This window comes from Nematolebias whitei, chromosome 14 (genome assembly GCF_014905685.2).
Source record: "Nematolebias whitei isolate Nwh7 chromosome 14, NemWhi1, whole genome shotgun sequence".
NCBI classification, from domain to species: domain Eukaryota; kingdom Metazoa; phylum Chordata; class Actinopteri; order Cyprinodontiformes; family Rivulidae; genus Nematolebias; species Nematolebias whitei.
Window position 1 is genome coordinate 5,688,977 of NC_056511.1, and position 16,364 is coordinate 5,705,340.

At 40.5% G+C, this 16,364-nt stretch overlaps 1 protein-coding gene across 1 annotated transcript in view; it reads left to right on the forward strand.

Moving 5' to 3' along the window:
- tmem132e (transmembrane protein 132E) overlaps nt 1-16,364 on the forward strand; it is a gene marked incomplete at its 5' end in the record, with an annotated part of 183,306 nt that overhangs the window by 36,460 nt on the left and 130,482 nt on the right. Inside the window, one exon of the mRNA XM_037688218.1 lies at nt 14,811-14,827. Coding sequence (XP_037544146.1) covers nt 14,811-14,827 — 17 coding nt within the window. The remainder of the gene's footprint in view (nt 1-14,810; nt 14,828-16,364) is intronic.

Here is a 16,364-nt window from a genome sequence, read left to right on the forward strand (position 1 = left end):
GGACAGGCAAACAAGAACACCTGTGGACAGGCAAACAAGAACACCTGGGGACAGGAGGAACAAGAACACCTGTGGACAGGAGGAACAGAACACCTGTGGACAGGCGGACCAGAACACCTGTGGGCAGGTGCAGGCGGACCAGAACACCTGTGTGCAGGTGGACAAGAACGCCTGTGGACAGGTGGACGAGAACGCCTGTGGACAGGCAGACGAGAACACCTGTGGACAGGTGCAGGTCTCAGAACTACTGAAATCACAGGATTGCGGTGATCTTGAAAGTTTAAGCAACAAAACCTTAAGTTAAACGTTTCAAACGATTAGTTGAGACCAGTTTCATTAGTTTATTAATAAATTAGTTGAAGAAAATTTCAAATGGAGCGTGTTTTTCTATTTAATTTTTTTAAAGTTGTTTCCCTGACCATTGTTGGCTTTTCTTTCTTTAACAAAAGGTCTAAAACAAATGTATCCACATCTGTAAAAGAAACTAAACAAATTGTGAGTTCTGCATCTCAGTCCAGATTAAACACAAAGGCTGTATCATCTTTGCGACAGCTGCTCCCCAGCTGTACCTGCTGGTACACAACATTAATGTAACAGCACCACTGCCCTCTCATCACTTCGTACATTTAATAGTGTAGGTCAGGCTTACTTAAAATAACTCCCTACGCATTATGTGACGTCAGCAAGTACCTGGATTTCGAGTAAACAGAACTTTGAGTACAAGACAATACAGCGCTGTTGTCATAGTTTGCACCAGAAAAGAAAAGACAAAAAAAAAAAAAAAACAGCAGAGAAATGGTTCCTAAAAAGCTTTGTTGCTATGGGACTTGAAATAGTGACGGCCAATATCCTGACAAGCCACATATGCAAGGTATTTGGTTCATGCCGTGTCCAAAGCCGATTACCGACTGAAAAAAATGTGATTGTTGGATTTAGACTCTGTGGCCGAGTTGGCTTCAACCAGACAAATGTAAGCAAGAATACTTACATCTAAGTGCCCAGAATAATATTTTAAAAACACTAGAGATCCCAAAAATGCCATCACCATTCTGGCATTCTCTTCCTGGAGTAGATTAAAAGCAGACTAAAAGTGGTTTATTTCTAACATTAGCAAAACAATGAATAAAATCAAAATGTCCTTTCTGTTTTCAAAAAAATCAATAAGTGGTTGTGGTAATAAGAGAACTTAGAACTGATCATTTTTAAGAACATTTTCATTTTTGGAAAGTAGAGTAAAAGAACTGATAGCTAACGGCTAACACCAGCAAACAACTTAAAATAAATTAAGTGGCTGGCCATGCCATTCTTCATCCTGCCTCTGAAAACCTCTGCAATACATGGCAAATCAATGGCATGCTTGGATCAGCATGAGAACACCAGGAACGCCACACGTACCTGTTATCAATTCGGCGTGGTTGCTAGACACGGCTGCATTGAAGCCATGCATTGCTGTATCCTTCAATATATTCCCAGTTGATTTTGGACCCAGGAAAGTAATACAAACATATTTGAGGTAGCCACCATGCATGCGGTCTGCTGTTGCTTGTCCGACATCCGGGACTTTGGGCATTCCCCACAATTCTCGTGACGTTATCCCTGATCAACGCTATTGAAGTCTAATGATACCAACAGATGGAGGCTCAGCCCCCCCAGCACTCTGTTCTGTCCCTCACATTCAGTCCACCCCCTCACACTATCTATCCTCATCCAATTCAATTCAAAAATACTTTATTAATCCCAAAGGGAAATTATTTGTTGTTATAACTCGTTATCCTCATTTCATTAAGAGATGTTATAGATGCTGATGGCAGTAGACAGGAAGGATCTCTTGTAAAGGTCCATCCCACAGTGGATCCTAAGAAACTGGCTGCAGATGCCGTCCGATCAGTCCACCCAGACTCGGCTGGCCTCTCGGTTCCCCTCGGGCTGTAGGACCGCCCAAATGCCAGCAGAACTCCTCCCAGAGCGATGGCCACTCCTCCCAGCAGTCTGCCGAGCTCCTCGTTGCTGCGGACAGCTAACTGTAGGTGCCGATCCTGTCTTTCCGCTGTCATGAGCCGTGTTTCCTGCTAGTTCCAGGATCTCAGTGGTCAGACACTCGAGCACAGCTGGCAGGTAGATGAGAATGCGTCCACAGAACATCCTTTCAACTCACTTGAGATTTGGGGCTGTAGTTGAGATATTATTTGAGCTTTTGAGATGTTAATCAGCTGCTGGTTGTGGAAAACTGCCTTGTTGCCATGGTTACGCATCATAACAAATGTCCAAAACTAAAAAAGTTTCAGTAAAAGTCCTTCCAGCTGCACAGCATCTGATACCAGAGGAAACAATCATCCAAAAATGTGATTTACATCCAGAAAAAGAGGAATTAAAGTTTCCAAAAGCAAAATCTCAGAATGAAAGTAACAGAGCTGCTCCAACATGCAGCCACCTTGAGCGGCGCAATTCTACATCCAAGTACGTTCTTAATTTCTCTTCCTTAGTGGACCTCAGAGAGCTCGATGTGGGAGAGCAAAACAATTGGAACTGACAACACTCTCCTCACCTCGTGGTATCGTGGTGAGCCGTCTCCCTTGGGGGGCGCAGCTGCCTGTCTTACAGTTTTGTTGTTGTTTTTTTTCTGGAAGATTAAACCCGTCGACCAAAGTGGTACCAAGCATTGAACAGCAGAAAAACAGACTGACGTTCTTCCCTGCTAGCTCAAATGCTGTAGATCCACCAAATGTTTTACTGTCCAACTAATGTCTGCAACACTTTTCAGCCCATTGATTTGTTGTCGAGTTAAATCCATCTTGTTAACCAACCTGCCGTAGCATCAGCGAAACATCACTGACTTGTAAATATCTCTGATTCATTGCTGCACCTAAATACACGCTTGTAGAAGCATAAAAGACAGAAGTTATCTGTGTATAAACCAAACTACCGTTGGAGAATGAAGATATTTCCCTCTGACTGAAAATCAGAACGGTTATAATTCTGTTTGGTTTAAATAGTTGAATTACTCTAAAATCAAATGTTTTTGCTCTTGTTTCTGTTTGTTTAACATTTTTTTTTAACATTTGGGAAGTTTGGATTCTCAAATTATACCAAAGATTTTAATCATTTAAACAATAATTTTGTTTCGATTTGAAGTTAATGCAAGAACAAGGATTTCAACCAAGACCTTACGTTAATTAGATTGTTTTTAAGAAAAGCGTTATCATTGTGTTTATGAAACGGCGTTCAGACTTTGGTGTCTAATGCTCATTAAGTCTTTTTTTTTTTTTGGTAACAAGGATCCTAAGACATCTGGATTATGTTCTTTACAATCCAAACAATTTCCCCCCATTTTTTCACATTTCCATGTCAATTCAATTCAGTTTATTTATAAAGCTCCAAGTCACAACAGAAGTTGTCTCAGGGCACTGAACAGAAACATTCATATATAAAAATAATAATTTAACAATATTTATTTGAGGAGCAGACTGCTTTGAGTTTAACTCCATCAAAGAACTCTCATCTTGAGCAAGCATGAAGGCGACAGTGGGAAGGAAAAACTCCAGGACAAGCGACCATCTTCTTCGACTGGTTTGGTAGGAACAGATGTCATTAAATATTAATGAGGTGGCACAATTAGTAGAGCTGTTGCATCTCAGCGAGAAGGTCGTTGGATTGAATCCCGGCTGGGGGGGTTCTGTGGAGTTTGCCTGTTCTCATTTACATAATGACTTTAATGCTGGATGTCTCGCCACTGAGCTGCTGGCTCTCAGAACCTGTGCCCCCCCCCCCCCCCCCGATCAGTTTGTTAGTGAGAGAGTGAATCTGTTTGTCTCGTTGTCTCTACATGTCCCTGTGATGGACTGGAGACCTGTCCAGGGTGTCCCCCGCCTCTCACACAGTGACTGCTGGATATGGGCACCCATGGCCCGGAGTAAAGATAATGGATGAGTAGATGGATAAATATTAATCCAGAAATAACAGGAAACCTTTGGAGAAACATTGTTATTGTCAGCTGATTGAATCACAAATGAACACGTCTTAACTTGTGCATGAAGTAAAACAAAATAATTGTTTTAACACAATATAGTTGCAACCAGATTTTCCATGCAGGCATGTTGGCGTCGCATTAAATCACACTGAGAGTCGAGAGTTTGCACTGATTTCCAGCCAGTCTGTTGCTTTTGACTTATGCTCGTGTGTGTGTGTGTGTGCGTGTGTGTGTGTTTGTCTATTAGACAAATATATCAAAAACCAATCAGTGGATTCAAATGAAGCTCTCAGGAAGTCATCATTGGGTTGGCGTCTACAACTGATCACCTTTTGGAGTCGGCCTAATTCAAAATGGCCACCACAAAAAATGGAACTTTGCAAATCCAAAACAGTCTATAAATATGTCAGTTTTATCAAACTTGAGCTAATATTTGCTGTCATAATAGACAGATCCACACTAAAAGTGATTAAAAGTTTGGCCTGATTGGCCTGTTCTTTTTTCAAAGAAATATTTTCATTATTTTTACGTGTTTAATTTAAGAAACTCTTTAAAGCTGTATTCTTTCACAAGTGGGAGGGCTTGCCTGTCAAACTATACTCGTTTCATTTCCCTTTTCTCCATAATTAATTAACATTCTTTTTTGATTAGCACCTTCCTATTACATTTTTTAAAAAGCTATTAAGAAGCTTTAGTTATTTTTATCATCTTCCTTTGAGGTGATGTCAGTAGTTAGAAGACTTTTATGCTCAACCGCGTCCGACTAACTAAGCAAACACTTTGCACTTTGTATTTTTTGAAGCTGAACAAACGTCTGTGAAAATTACACAGTAAATGCTTTTATCCGGAGCGTACCTTTCAGCAAGCCACCTTTTTTATGTAGTTCAGGCATCAGCGTGCCGCAGCAGGCCTTTCATGCGTTAAAATGCCACGAGCAGTCTGTTGCATGTCTCTACCATCATTCACTGCACAAAATGCCTCAGATCAGTCCAAGGGAACAATGAATGTGTATTTGTGCCACATTCAGAACGTGGCTCTCTGCCTTAAAAATCCAGTTTTATCTTCAGCTGCCGTCACCTCAGCGGCGCTTTGTGGGAAGAAGAAGAAAAGAAGGTGTGACCTTGACTCTGGTGCAAGTCTGGGAGCACAAACGAATATGAGCTCTATTTTTGCAAACTACTGCTGAATACCAAAAACCATGATTGTAGCGAGAGAAGTAAATGTTAGGCTGCCAGCTGAGCGGTCTGGGAGGTTGTTGGTGATCCCACAATGAAACATAAACCTCATATTGTTCTTACTATTAACCCCGGTGGCAGTTGATTATGTTGGTAAGCTCATTCAGGTCATGGCTTCCATGTTTATTGCCTGCTATCAAAGACAAAAGTGGAGCAATAATGTTGTTGCCTCTGTGTGTGTGTGTGTGTGTGGGGGGGGGGGGTCTGTACAAACTAGGGGTTGAACGACTACATAATTTTTAAACTCGACATTAACATAATAAAACGAGTAGAACTCGAGTAGTTGATGACGTAGGATCTCAAGATGCAAAAATAAATAAATAAAACTGCAAAAAAGTTATTATTTACAAAAAAAGACCATCAAAACATTGAGAGAGTATATTATTCGACCATTTATCATGCTGCAAATAAGTCACAGGAAAACCAAAACTATTAGTTTTTATTATTAAGCTGCAAAAGTGAAAGAAACGTGCGGCACGTAAAAAAACAAAACTAAAAACAGTGGGGCGGTCGACCACCCCGCACCACCGCCAGCTGTGCTGCGCATTAAGTTTAGTTTTAGAGATTAATATGTTTATAGGTTTAGAGATTAATATTTTTGAAGCTGGTTCTGGTTCGGTCGATTGGACCATATTTTGTGACCTGCAACACCGCCCCCTATGGTCACAGTATACGGTGGTCACAGAATATGGTATAACACCGGTTTGCAACGAGCTCCAAACAGTCAGGAAGTTGATTCATCTTCTGTTTCCTTACGGTAGTTGAACTGGAAGATTCATCTTTAGTGAAATATTTACATATTATTGATGCATTTCTACCCGTTTGCCAAGACTGGGCCTGCTCCGCTCAGTCTGTCTGCTGGGAGGAATCCATTTTGTAACCTGCGCCCGGTGCGGATCACGTAACGGCGACGTAATGACGTCACTACGAATACTCGACGTGAAATTTAAAAGACGTCCTAGGAATCGATGCGTCGATTACTTGAGTAGTCTGTTAAAGCCCTAGTACAAACAAAAACTCATTAAGCGCTGAACAGATTTGAATAAAACATGGACGTACATACCGTATTTTCCGGCGTATAAGTCAGTTTTTTGTATAGATTCGTCAGTCCTTATTTGAACAGTACTTAATACGCCGAAGCGACTTATATACGTTTTCCCCACCCCCCATTCATAACGCAATTTTTGATTGACGTTTTAAATTTCAAAGAATTGCAACAGTGAGTCTTTTCATGCGCGCTCGCTTCACTCAGCTGGTGCGGGCGGAGGAGCGCTGGAGAGCTAGCGGCTCCGGCTGCGTTAGATGGATGGTGCCACGCCGCCCAGGCAAAATGAAGCTGTTTTGACCTTTAAATATATTTATATATACATATACATATACATTATATATACATATATATATACTTTTCTGTTGTTCTGTCTGTACAGCACTTTGGTTGGCCTTGTAGCTGTTTTAAGTGCTCTATAATTAAAATGGTATGGTATGGTAAATAAGCGCATAATAAATATGACGGGTCAGCGGCGACGCATAATAAATGCGACTTATATGCCGAAGCAACTTATATGTTTTTTTCTTCTTTATGATGCTTTTTTTGACTGATGTGACTTATACTCCAGAAAATACAATACATCTATAACCAAGATGGCCACCACACCTAAATGACTTTAATCTACACAAATCTGGCTAATTAAAACTAAATGCATTATACATCTACTGATCTAAATTTATATGTGGTTGTAGCTGAGTCACACACAACTCATAATCCAAGTACTGACAGATTATGTGAGACATTACATGAAAATGTCCATGTTATTTTCAAGATTTTAACCAAAATATCTAGAGTGTCACTTGAGGCGGCTGTGGCTGAGTGGTTAGAGCAGTCATTCTTCAATGGGAGGGTTGGGGGTTCAATTCCACCAGCAGTCACATGTTGATGTGTCCCTGGGCACGACACTGAACCCGTCATTGCCTCCGATGTGTGTCCCATCTGTGTTTGAGTGTGATAAAGCTCTGATTATTCTTTGTAAAGATCTAGTAGAGTGTATGAATGGGGGGCACAGATTGAGTTGTAAAGCACTTTGAATGTCTTGATAAGATAGAAAGGTGCTACATAAGCACAGTCCTTTTACCATTTACTTTTAACCATTATATAATCACAGTCTAAAACTTTAATCATTTATATATTTGTTTATTTGTCAGGGACCATGTACAGAGAAAAAACAACATAAATTCAAACTGAGTAAAGATGCATCGTACCAGATTATAGCTTTCAGCTCATTTCCATCTGCAGTCTCTCTGGCAGGCAAGATACTAAATACATCTAAGTTTAAAACAGAGTAAGAACAAGTACATAGAAATAACAACACATATCAAATGGAGCATAGATTATGATCATGCTGTATTTAAAAAATCTGAATATTTTTCAAAGTTAACGGTCAGTGCTGTTTTTTGTTGTTTGTTTCTCTGGAGAAGGCTCTAATTTGCGCTGGTCTTCAGTCCGTGGGGAGCTTGTTCCAATGCTTTGTAGCTTTGTATGAAAAAGCTGATTGTCCAAAGGGAGTTGTTTTATTTAGGATTACTGCACGCCCATCTAGAAGTGGTCCTTGTGACTCTGTTCATGTGCTCAGTGATCCGATGAGCCAAAGATCTCGGAGGCGGAGCTGCAGCAGCATGTATAATTTTAAATGCCAATCGTGCATTTGCAAATGTGATCATATTTTCAAAACTCAACAACTTATGCTAAAATATATACATTACAATGGTAATACTGTTCTATGCTCTTATCCACGATTTTAAGAGCTTGTTTACAGCAACTCAAGGGGCTTCAGAGTCGTTTCGTTTGCTTGAAACCAACATGAGATACAAAAGATAAGTCCTTGAGATACAATAAGAGAAATGTGGCACAACTTTGGCACAAACATGTGCATTCTGTCACCCCTGCAGGGAGGTTCAACTCATTAATTGTTAGCATTTTTTGAGTTGTTTGGAAGACTCCCAGTTACTGAAGGAGTCAGTGATGTTTTATTTGTTTTAGCAGATTCTTCCCACAGCTCAACACAAACGTCCTCTTAGCGTTCAGGGAGAGACACAATTGAAATTCAGGCCTGGTCCCTCACTTAACCCCCAGCCGTTGCAGAGCTGGCCTTGGTGGATTTTGCTGAGTTTCACGTTCCTGTCTGAGATTTATTATCTCCCTCCCTGCCTGGTATTTTACGGTTTAATGACCAGCAATCGCTCCCATCATCAGGGTCAGTTACAATTACACCCACTTTGCCTGCGCCCAGGCAAATACAACCTGGTTGTGCTGCCTCGAAGAGCTTTTTGGCTTTAGAATGATCACTGCAGTTTTTCTGACTATATATGAGAGATTATATATATTCAAGCTCCTGAAGCAGTTCAGCCAGATACTGTTGCTGTTTATGAGTTGCGAGGCGTTGACCTTGAGTCTGTGGAAGAGGAACTAACAACTGGAACAAAACAGCTGCATCAGCTGTGACATACCAAACTGTCAGGTGATAGTATTTATGTTGTGGCCTTGTCAGCCATGTTGATTATTAAAGAACAAAACAAGGCGCTCAGGAAGGTAAATTTGGAAAATGAAATGTTCTTTTCAGAACTGACTTAAATAAGTCGTGGATGCACTGAATCGTTTCTGAAGGCAAGGTTCTGATATTTCTCTCGAAAGCGCAATCACGCGTTTCTGCCCATTCTGTGCGTGCATTTATCAACTCAAATTGCTGGCAATCTTCCAACACAAATGTCTTTGTACAATTGAAAAGGTTTTCTTTTTGATAAATCAGTGTGCCGCTCATCACTCCTCTCCCGTCTCATCTTCACTTTCGCTTTCTTCTCCACCTCCGTCTATTGTTTTCCTTATCTCTTTCCCTCCCGTCTAATCTATCTGGTAATTGCCTCCTTTCCTTTCTCACCTGGCAGAAAACAAACCAAAGTTATTTTGACACTGATGAATCGTGTCCTTCAGCAACAAATTCAGTTTTGTTAGGAGGGAAAGGGAAAAGAAGGGACAGGAATAATGAGTTCCCTCAGATGTGGCTCTTTTACCGAGTTAAAGCCAAGCTTGAGGTTGTGGAAACACTTTGCTTAAAATACTTCACAGACTTGATGCATACAGACGCACAGCATGAGCATGCATACTTTACCCATCGTTTCCTTGATAGACTTGTATACCCCAACGAAAGCATCAGTCTTGACCAGCATGCAACATCCACCCTGCCAGAGTTTCACCCCTGCAGGGAGTTTCAACTCATTATGATACATACGTTTGTATTACATACCGCTAATGCATTCATATCGTTATCACCCGCCGGCGAAGGTGGAGCAGTAATGAAACTCTCAGAAAGTAACCACTGAATGTGCATCAGTGATTCTGAATGAAATCTACAACTCCCTAACATTTGGAATTGACGCTAATTCAAGATGGCCAAGAGCGCATAAGGTTATTTACAAGGTTAGCCCAACATGGCTACAACTCCATCCCCACTCAGGATAGGACTTTTGGGTAAAACTCGAGCATGAAAGTCAGTGGGCGATATGAATTCCTTCAAAGAATGAAAGCTACGTCTTTAAAGTGTTAGCTGCTTGGTCTCTGAGACATTTTCTAAACTACGGCTCAAACCTTTTTTCAAATAAAATAAAAACATTTTGTTTCCTTGAGTCTGATGAAAAGATCAATATCAATTTTATCGCTTGAGAGTCTGGTAAGGATCCAGGAGAGCCGGTTCACTTAAAAACCTGAGGGGAGTGAGACAGTACATCCACTCGATTTTAAAAGCTTCCTGATTTGCTCACCAGCCCCAGGTGCTTTCTCAATTATTTCACTGCCAGAGCTTTGTGTTTAAAATGGGCAGCTTTCAAATTCATTGTTCTCTGTCTCTGCTGTGTATGCATTTTTCCTGTAAAACAGACTTTAGGGTCTTTTTATTAAACAAATACCATGGAGTCCACTGTTTAAAGGAGAAGCATTAACCTCAGAACGATCAAGGACAACATTAAAACCACCTGAATGCATATTATTATGTAAATAAGTCTTACTTGTGCTACCACAACAGTTATAACCTGTTAAGGAATGATTTCTTGCTGATTATGTTCTGTGGCCTAAAGAGTAGCTCCTTTACCCTGGGCTCCTCTAGCAGCTTTGTTTAACGTGTAACAGAAATGTGTGCCTACTCCGCTCCTATATCCTGGAATATCTTTCAAAAAGATCTGAAGCTCTCGACCTTGACCTCTCTAAGTGGCTTCAAACATTTGCCAAGTTCTTGGCAAAAACCAGACATGTTCCTGTTTTTAGTATCTAAATTGCTAGCTATTTTTTTTTTACCATTTTATTTCACTTGTTCTTTTCAATTTGTATGCTTTCTTTTATGATTGTTTGCTGACATCACTCTTTGTTAACATCAGGTCTCTCTTATAAATGAGTTCCAGATGCTCAATGGGACTAAATAAAGGTTGAATGAATGAAATATCCTGCCATTTGAGACTTAACTGGTTTGAAACTGGTTTTGTACCATGGTTTGGGTCTTTATCGTTTTCTGTCACAAAGTTGGGTTTGTTTCCAGTGTGATTTCCATTTTTCTCTGCTGATGTGAGTTGTGTAGCATCTCAAGCTGCAGTCCTAGGAGGTGTCTCAACCAGTGATGTTCTTTGGTGTAAACTGGAGTGGTTTTCAGCCAAGTATGAAGTGTTGGGACTGAGTATCGCTCCTCCAAATTTGAAGTCATGGGTCTTGACCAGAAAATTGCTCCCTCTTGGTTGGAAATTAATCTTGCCCTAAAATGGAGTTCAAGTATCTCGATGTTCACAAGGGATAGTTTGATGGAGCAAAAGATGGCTAGACAGATTGTGGCCATGAAGAAGCTCAGTCAAAAGGCCTCAACCCTTCATGGGTGTCTGATTATGTTATAAACTTCAGTTGGACTAAACCAACTCAAAGTTAAAAAGAATGAGAATGTGGCGATTCTTGTTTGATACAACTCTTTATTTGTAACTGAGTGATAACTTATAAAGTTAAAAAATGTGGGAGAAAAAAACATTAATTTGCACCCTGCTTTAGAAAATGGTGATCTGCTCCACTGAGCAGGTGCTATACCTACTGTATGGTCATGAGTCATAGACCATATTCATGACCAAATAAGCGAGGTCTGTTATGATTCCAGTGTTCTGGCTCCCTTTGCCTCCACTAGCCATCCCTGCAGATCCTGTGAGTGCTGGCTGCTCTCGGCTGTCTTCTATGACGGCTGATTGACTTCCTTCTCAAGGCGGAGTGAAATCACGAGTCTTCGCTGGACCTTTGATTGCCTCATGAATTCTTATGGACTCCTTTGTTCCTGCAGCCACACCTCTTCCTCAGTCAATTCCTCCTGTTGAATGTATCTTTCATGCTTTGCAAAATCCCAGAAGGTAACTATCCTCAACTCAGCCTCTGCCTGCCTGCTCTCCTACTACTGAAGAGTCTCCGTGAGTAATTTACCTGGAGACCTTCTGAGCCACAGAGCCTGGAATCCAAACCCGGTACTTACCAAAACCTGAAAGAAGAAAACACACAGAGAACGTTTAGTTTGCAAATCCTAACCTCTGGACCAATCAATATTTTACATACCATATTTTTCACTGTATAAGTCATGTTAGTTTGTTTGTTTGCATAATTTGCATGCCCTGCAACTTATACACCGAAGCAACATATTTATAGATTTTTCCCATATTTATAAACCGGTTTTTGGCTGAGATATGACCGTTTTCATTCATTCAGACTGAAAATATTGAACACTACCATTTTCAGCTGCTAGATAGCACTCGAGTAGTATGGCATGCCGTTCTATCATGTAATAGGTAAAAGTGGCTATTAATGACACAATCAGCTTGCCATAGCCTGACTCCTTCGTTCAGCTCTGGAGCAACCGTCAAAGCGAAATGCAGCTAATTTGGCCATTGAAGTGCATTTAGTGCATTTATTAAATAAAAGTTCAACTGAGACACGCCTTTACTATAATGTCGAGCAAACAATTAATTGTTTTAGATGCTTATCTTGTTAAGTTTCAAAGAAATGTGCAGCGTTCCTCCTTCCTGATGTCCTCCCTGTCTGTGTGCTCCCGAAGCACCGAGGCAGATTTGACCGTCAAAGTGCATTTGTTAAGCAAAAGTTAGACTGAGACACTTATAATAATTTCGAGCAAACAAATAATTGTTTTTAATTGTTAATCTTGTTAAATTCTTGTTAAAGCCCTCCCATGCACGGTCCCGTGTCCACCATTTGGCAGCCAATCAATTTTTGGCACAACACCGGACCAGATTTCCGGGTTGTCACCGGTGACGCGTAACAAACGCTACGCATCATCAATGCACAATAGATGTGATGTATACGTGGCGTATTTATTGATTTTTCACTTTATCAGACAAATATGAACTGATGCGACTTATAGGGCGGTGCGACGTGTACGGCGGAAAATACGGTACTCACGATTGGCTGTCCTTTACACATCCTTCAACCCCTGATCAATCCTGCCTCTTCTTGTAAATAAATCACGTAATTATTTACTTTGGATTTCTAAACCTGAATTCTGAAAGTAAAACGTTTTTCAAAATGGCAAAATCCTGGTTACAAGTAGCTACAATGTGCTCCATATGTAAAGTAGCTAGACTCAGACTTGGAAAAAGGGCTCAGAGTCGAGCTCATGCCCAACAAATAAATCAGCTGAGGTCTCCGGTCTTCTGATTGCCTCAACTTGTACGATTCAGAACATCTTTACAGGAAGAGACCACCAACACAGAAGTCTCTGGAGAGATTAAATATTCTCTCTGTCTGGAAACTTCAGTCTTTTTGGATGAGCCAGAGAATGTTGCTGGGAGGAGGGAACCCCTGGGCTTCTGTTACCTTCATGATCGGACTATGAACAAGCATTTGAAAAAGGATAGATGTATCTTCTTTGTTTGGGTCAGTTTTTGTCGTTTTCCAGTTCATTTGTGTTCTGTTCTATAGATGTCCTCCATTGTTCATGTTTCCAGCTTTTCTTATACAACCTGTATTCCATTAGTAATCATCACACCTGCTGTCATTCAGTTATCATTTCCCAGTACACATTGTACACTCACTGGTTTTCCTGAATTCTTTGGTCAGGTTTCCTGTTAACCAGCATGCCTCTTGCTGTTGTTGGTTCCTCTGTTTCTTCAGTTTTGTTGAAAGCTTCCTTCTAGCATTTGAGCCCTGCTGCATCGCACCATCGTACAAACGTGACATTTCATGGTGGTTTTGTGGTAAAATACATCTAATGAGTGTAAGAACCCCAGAACAAAGCACTGACAACAGAGCGGTGGTTTTAAAGCTGCTATGGACTGTTTTATATGTATGTCGAGGTTTTACCTCACATGAAAACATGCTGTGTTTTCTGTCTTTGTGGTCAGGAAGGAGTAGGTGTTTACAGATTCTTACCAAACACATCTTACATCTGAACAATGACTGAAGATCAATCCTTTCTCTGCAGCAAGGAGTCAGAGCCGCATCAACAAAACGCCGGTGTTTGTCTGCGGCTGCTCTAAAGTCAGAGAAAGGGGCTGAAATGTTTTGTTGTTGGAACGTTCTGTTGAGTAAACCGAACAAAATTTATCTCGAGGAATCCGGCTCTGTATCTGCACGTCTCAGTTTGAGAATGCGTGCTCGGTTATCACCTGCTCATGAGCTGCTCTGTAGCTGAAGGGCTGCCACCAGCATGACTTCATGAAGGAGGACAGATCAGCAGGAGGAACAGAGTAAACAACACGATTCCAGCTGCTGCTCGTATGTCTGGAAATACAGCCGAACAGGGTCTGTATCACGTTGGCTGCTGCAAATTTAATGAAATAGTTTAATTCCTAAGCAATTTATGTCAACACGAGCTGAATGTCTGTGTAGAAACACAGTTTAATTTGTTGATGTGGGTTGTTGCAAGCATGCAGCTCTGACTTTTACTCTGCAGTAGCTTTGAGAAAGAAGCACTTAAAAAAAGATGTTGTGCTACTTTTTTTTTTATAGAAAGGGTTGGTAATTTGAGGAGCTATAAACCAGATTATTAAGACTAGTCTTTGTTCTTTTTACAGGTTTTTTCTTTACCTTGAATTTAGAGATTTATCTCACAAAGAGACTCTTAGAAGATGCTGCATTTGAAGGTTTCCTCTGTCTGTTTTTCAAAAGAGAACGTTTATGAGAATAAACACATTGAATCACAAAACAATCATGTTTCATTGAGCTAGAGTTTATGTTAATGGCGACAGTTGCCACGTAAATATATATATATATATATATATATATATATATATATAGTGACACACATACTTGGACGTTACTACTGAGAACTGAGTTGATTGAAGGCATTGGTGACAGATGTAGCAATCCCAAGTAGCATCATGAAGGAGCAAGAGAATCTCAAGAAACACCAAGGGCTGTAAGAGGAAATACAGAAGTTGTGGAGAGTCGAAGCATCAGTAGTCCCAGTGATCATTGGAGCACTTGGTGCTGTGACCTCCAAACTGGATGAGTGGCTCCAACAGACCCCAGGAAGAACCTCAGAGATCTCTGTCCAGAAGAGCACCATACTAAGAACAGCTGAAATACTGAACAGAACCCTAAAACTCCCAGGCCTCTGGTAAAGGACTCGAGTTTGAGGCGAAGTGGAACCGCTCAAGTGGAAGAGTAGGGCGAGACAGAAGTTTATCTCATGGACCACTGAACCATAGGCGTCGCAACCATTATATGTGAAGGGGATGTGTATCTACTGTGTAACACTGAAGTTTAGATAATTTATTAAAAGAACTTTTGGAGACCAAAATAAAGAACATTAAACTGCAAACGGACAGTCAGGCAACATTTATGTTTTAAGAAGAAACAAGGAGCCTCATTGATCCTATTATAGAGTTTCATCATTAATTCCTGCCAAGCATAACTGTGTGTGTAACAAAAACCAACTTGTCTTGTTGCACTCTGACAGTGAGACTGTTTGACTCGTTCCAAACGTCCTCCAACTCTCTGTTTATTAACTGTTCATTCTCAAGCAAACTCTCCAGTGCTGCCCGAGACATGTGGATTTGTTGTGAAGCTGTGCATTCAGGGAAAAGACAGAAACTGAGTTTGTGCTCCGTCTTTGTATCACTAACTCAGTGTTCACATCAGCTGAGCCATGAAAATGGCATTGACATGATGCTAAAGCAACAAAGATGTGGGTGCTAGGCAGTGTTGTTTTTGACTGCCATTTTGATTTTAGTTTTAGTCTTAGTCTTTTAGACAAAAATACTTCTTAGTTTTAGTCAGTTTTAGTCATTTCTATATTTAATGGTTTTAGTCCAGCTTTAGTCGACAAAAACTTTAAAATTTTAAGTCTAGTTTTAGTCTTTAAAATAAATAGAAAACATATTAGTCTTTACAAATTAATTTGAGTAATTTGTTTTAATAGTGGAATCAAATACTGGTACTCCAAAAATGCCCAAAACAAAAACATTCTCACTTTGTGGCTTTATTTCTCAAAATGTGCTAAAGTGCAATGAAGTACAAATGCCCAATATTATAATAAAAGGGAACACAAGGGATAAAGACTGTGTGTCACTCTGGAGCATCTGAGTATGCTCAGCGAAGGGGAGAAGTAAATCTCTAAGAGCAGTCAACTTCTGCCACTCACTTGGCAGTAGATAGTCCCAGCTCATCTCATCTGCAACCTGAACTACTGAGTCCTTGATTTGGAGAAGTCGTGATATCATCAGGTATGTGCTGGACCATCTAGTAGGGCAGTCATTGACCACAGTTAGTTGACATACCTGGAGCAAACGCTGTGTTGCCACTGATGACTTGCGAAAGAGCTTGACAAGCAGTCTAACTTTGCCCAGCAGTCGGTTTATACTTGCATCCTTCTGGATCATGTTCACAACGAGTTGCAGTGTGTGTACAACACATGGGGTCCTATCTATGGCTCCAAACCTAGATAGAGAGGACAAAACACAGAGAAAAAGAAACTTTCTTAATATCATATAGGAAATTCAATAAAATTGTCATAAACAGTTGCTAAAATTGATTATAACCTAGCGTATGACACACTAAAAATCTTAACAGTAAATTAAAACAATTTACCTTTGGTCTTGTCCAATCACTTCAGGGTCTTCTGTGTCGCTCACATCGACGGATTCAT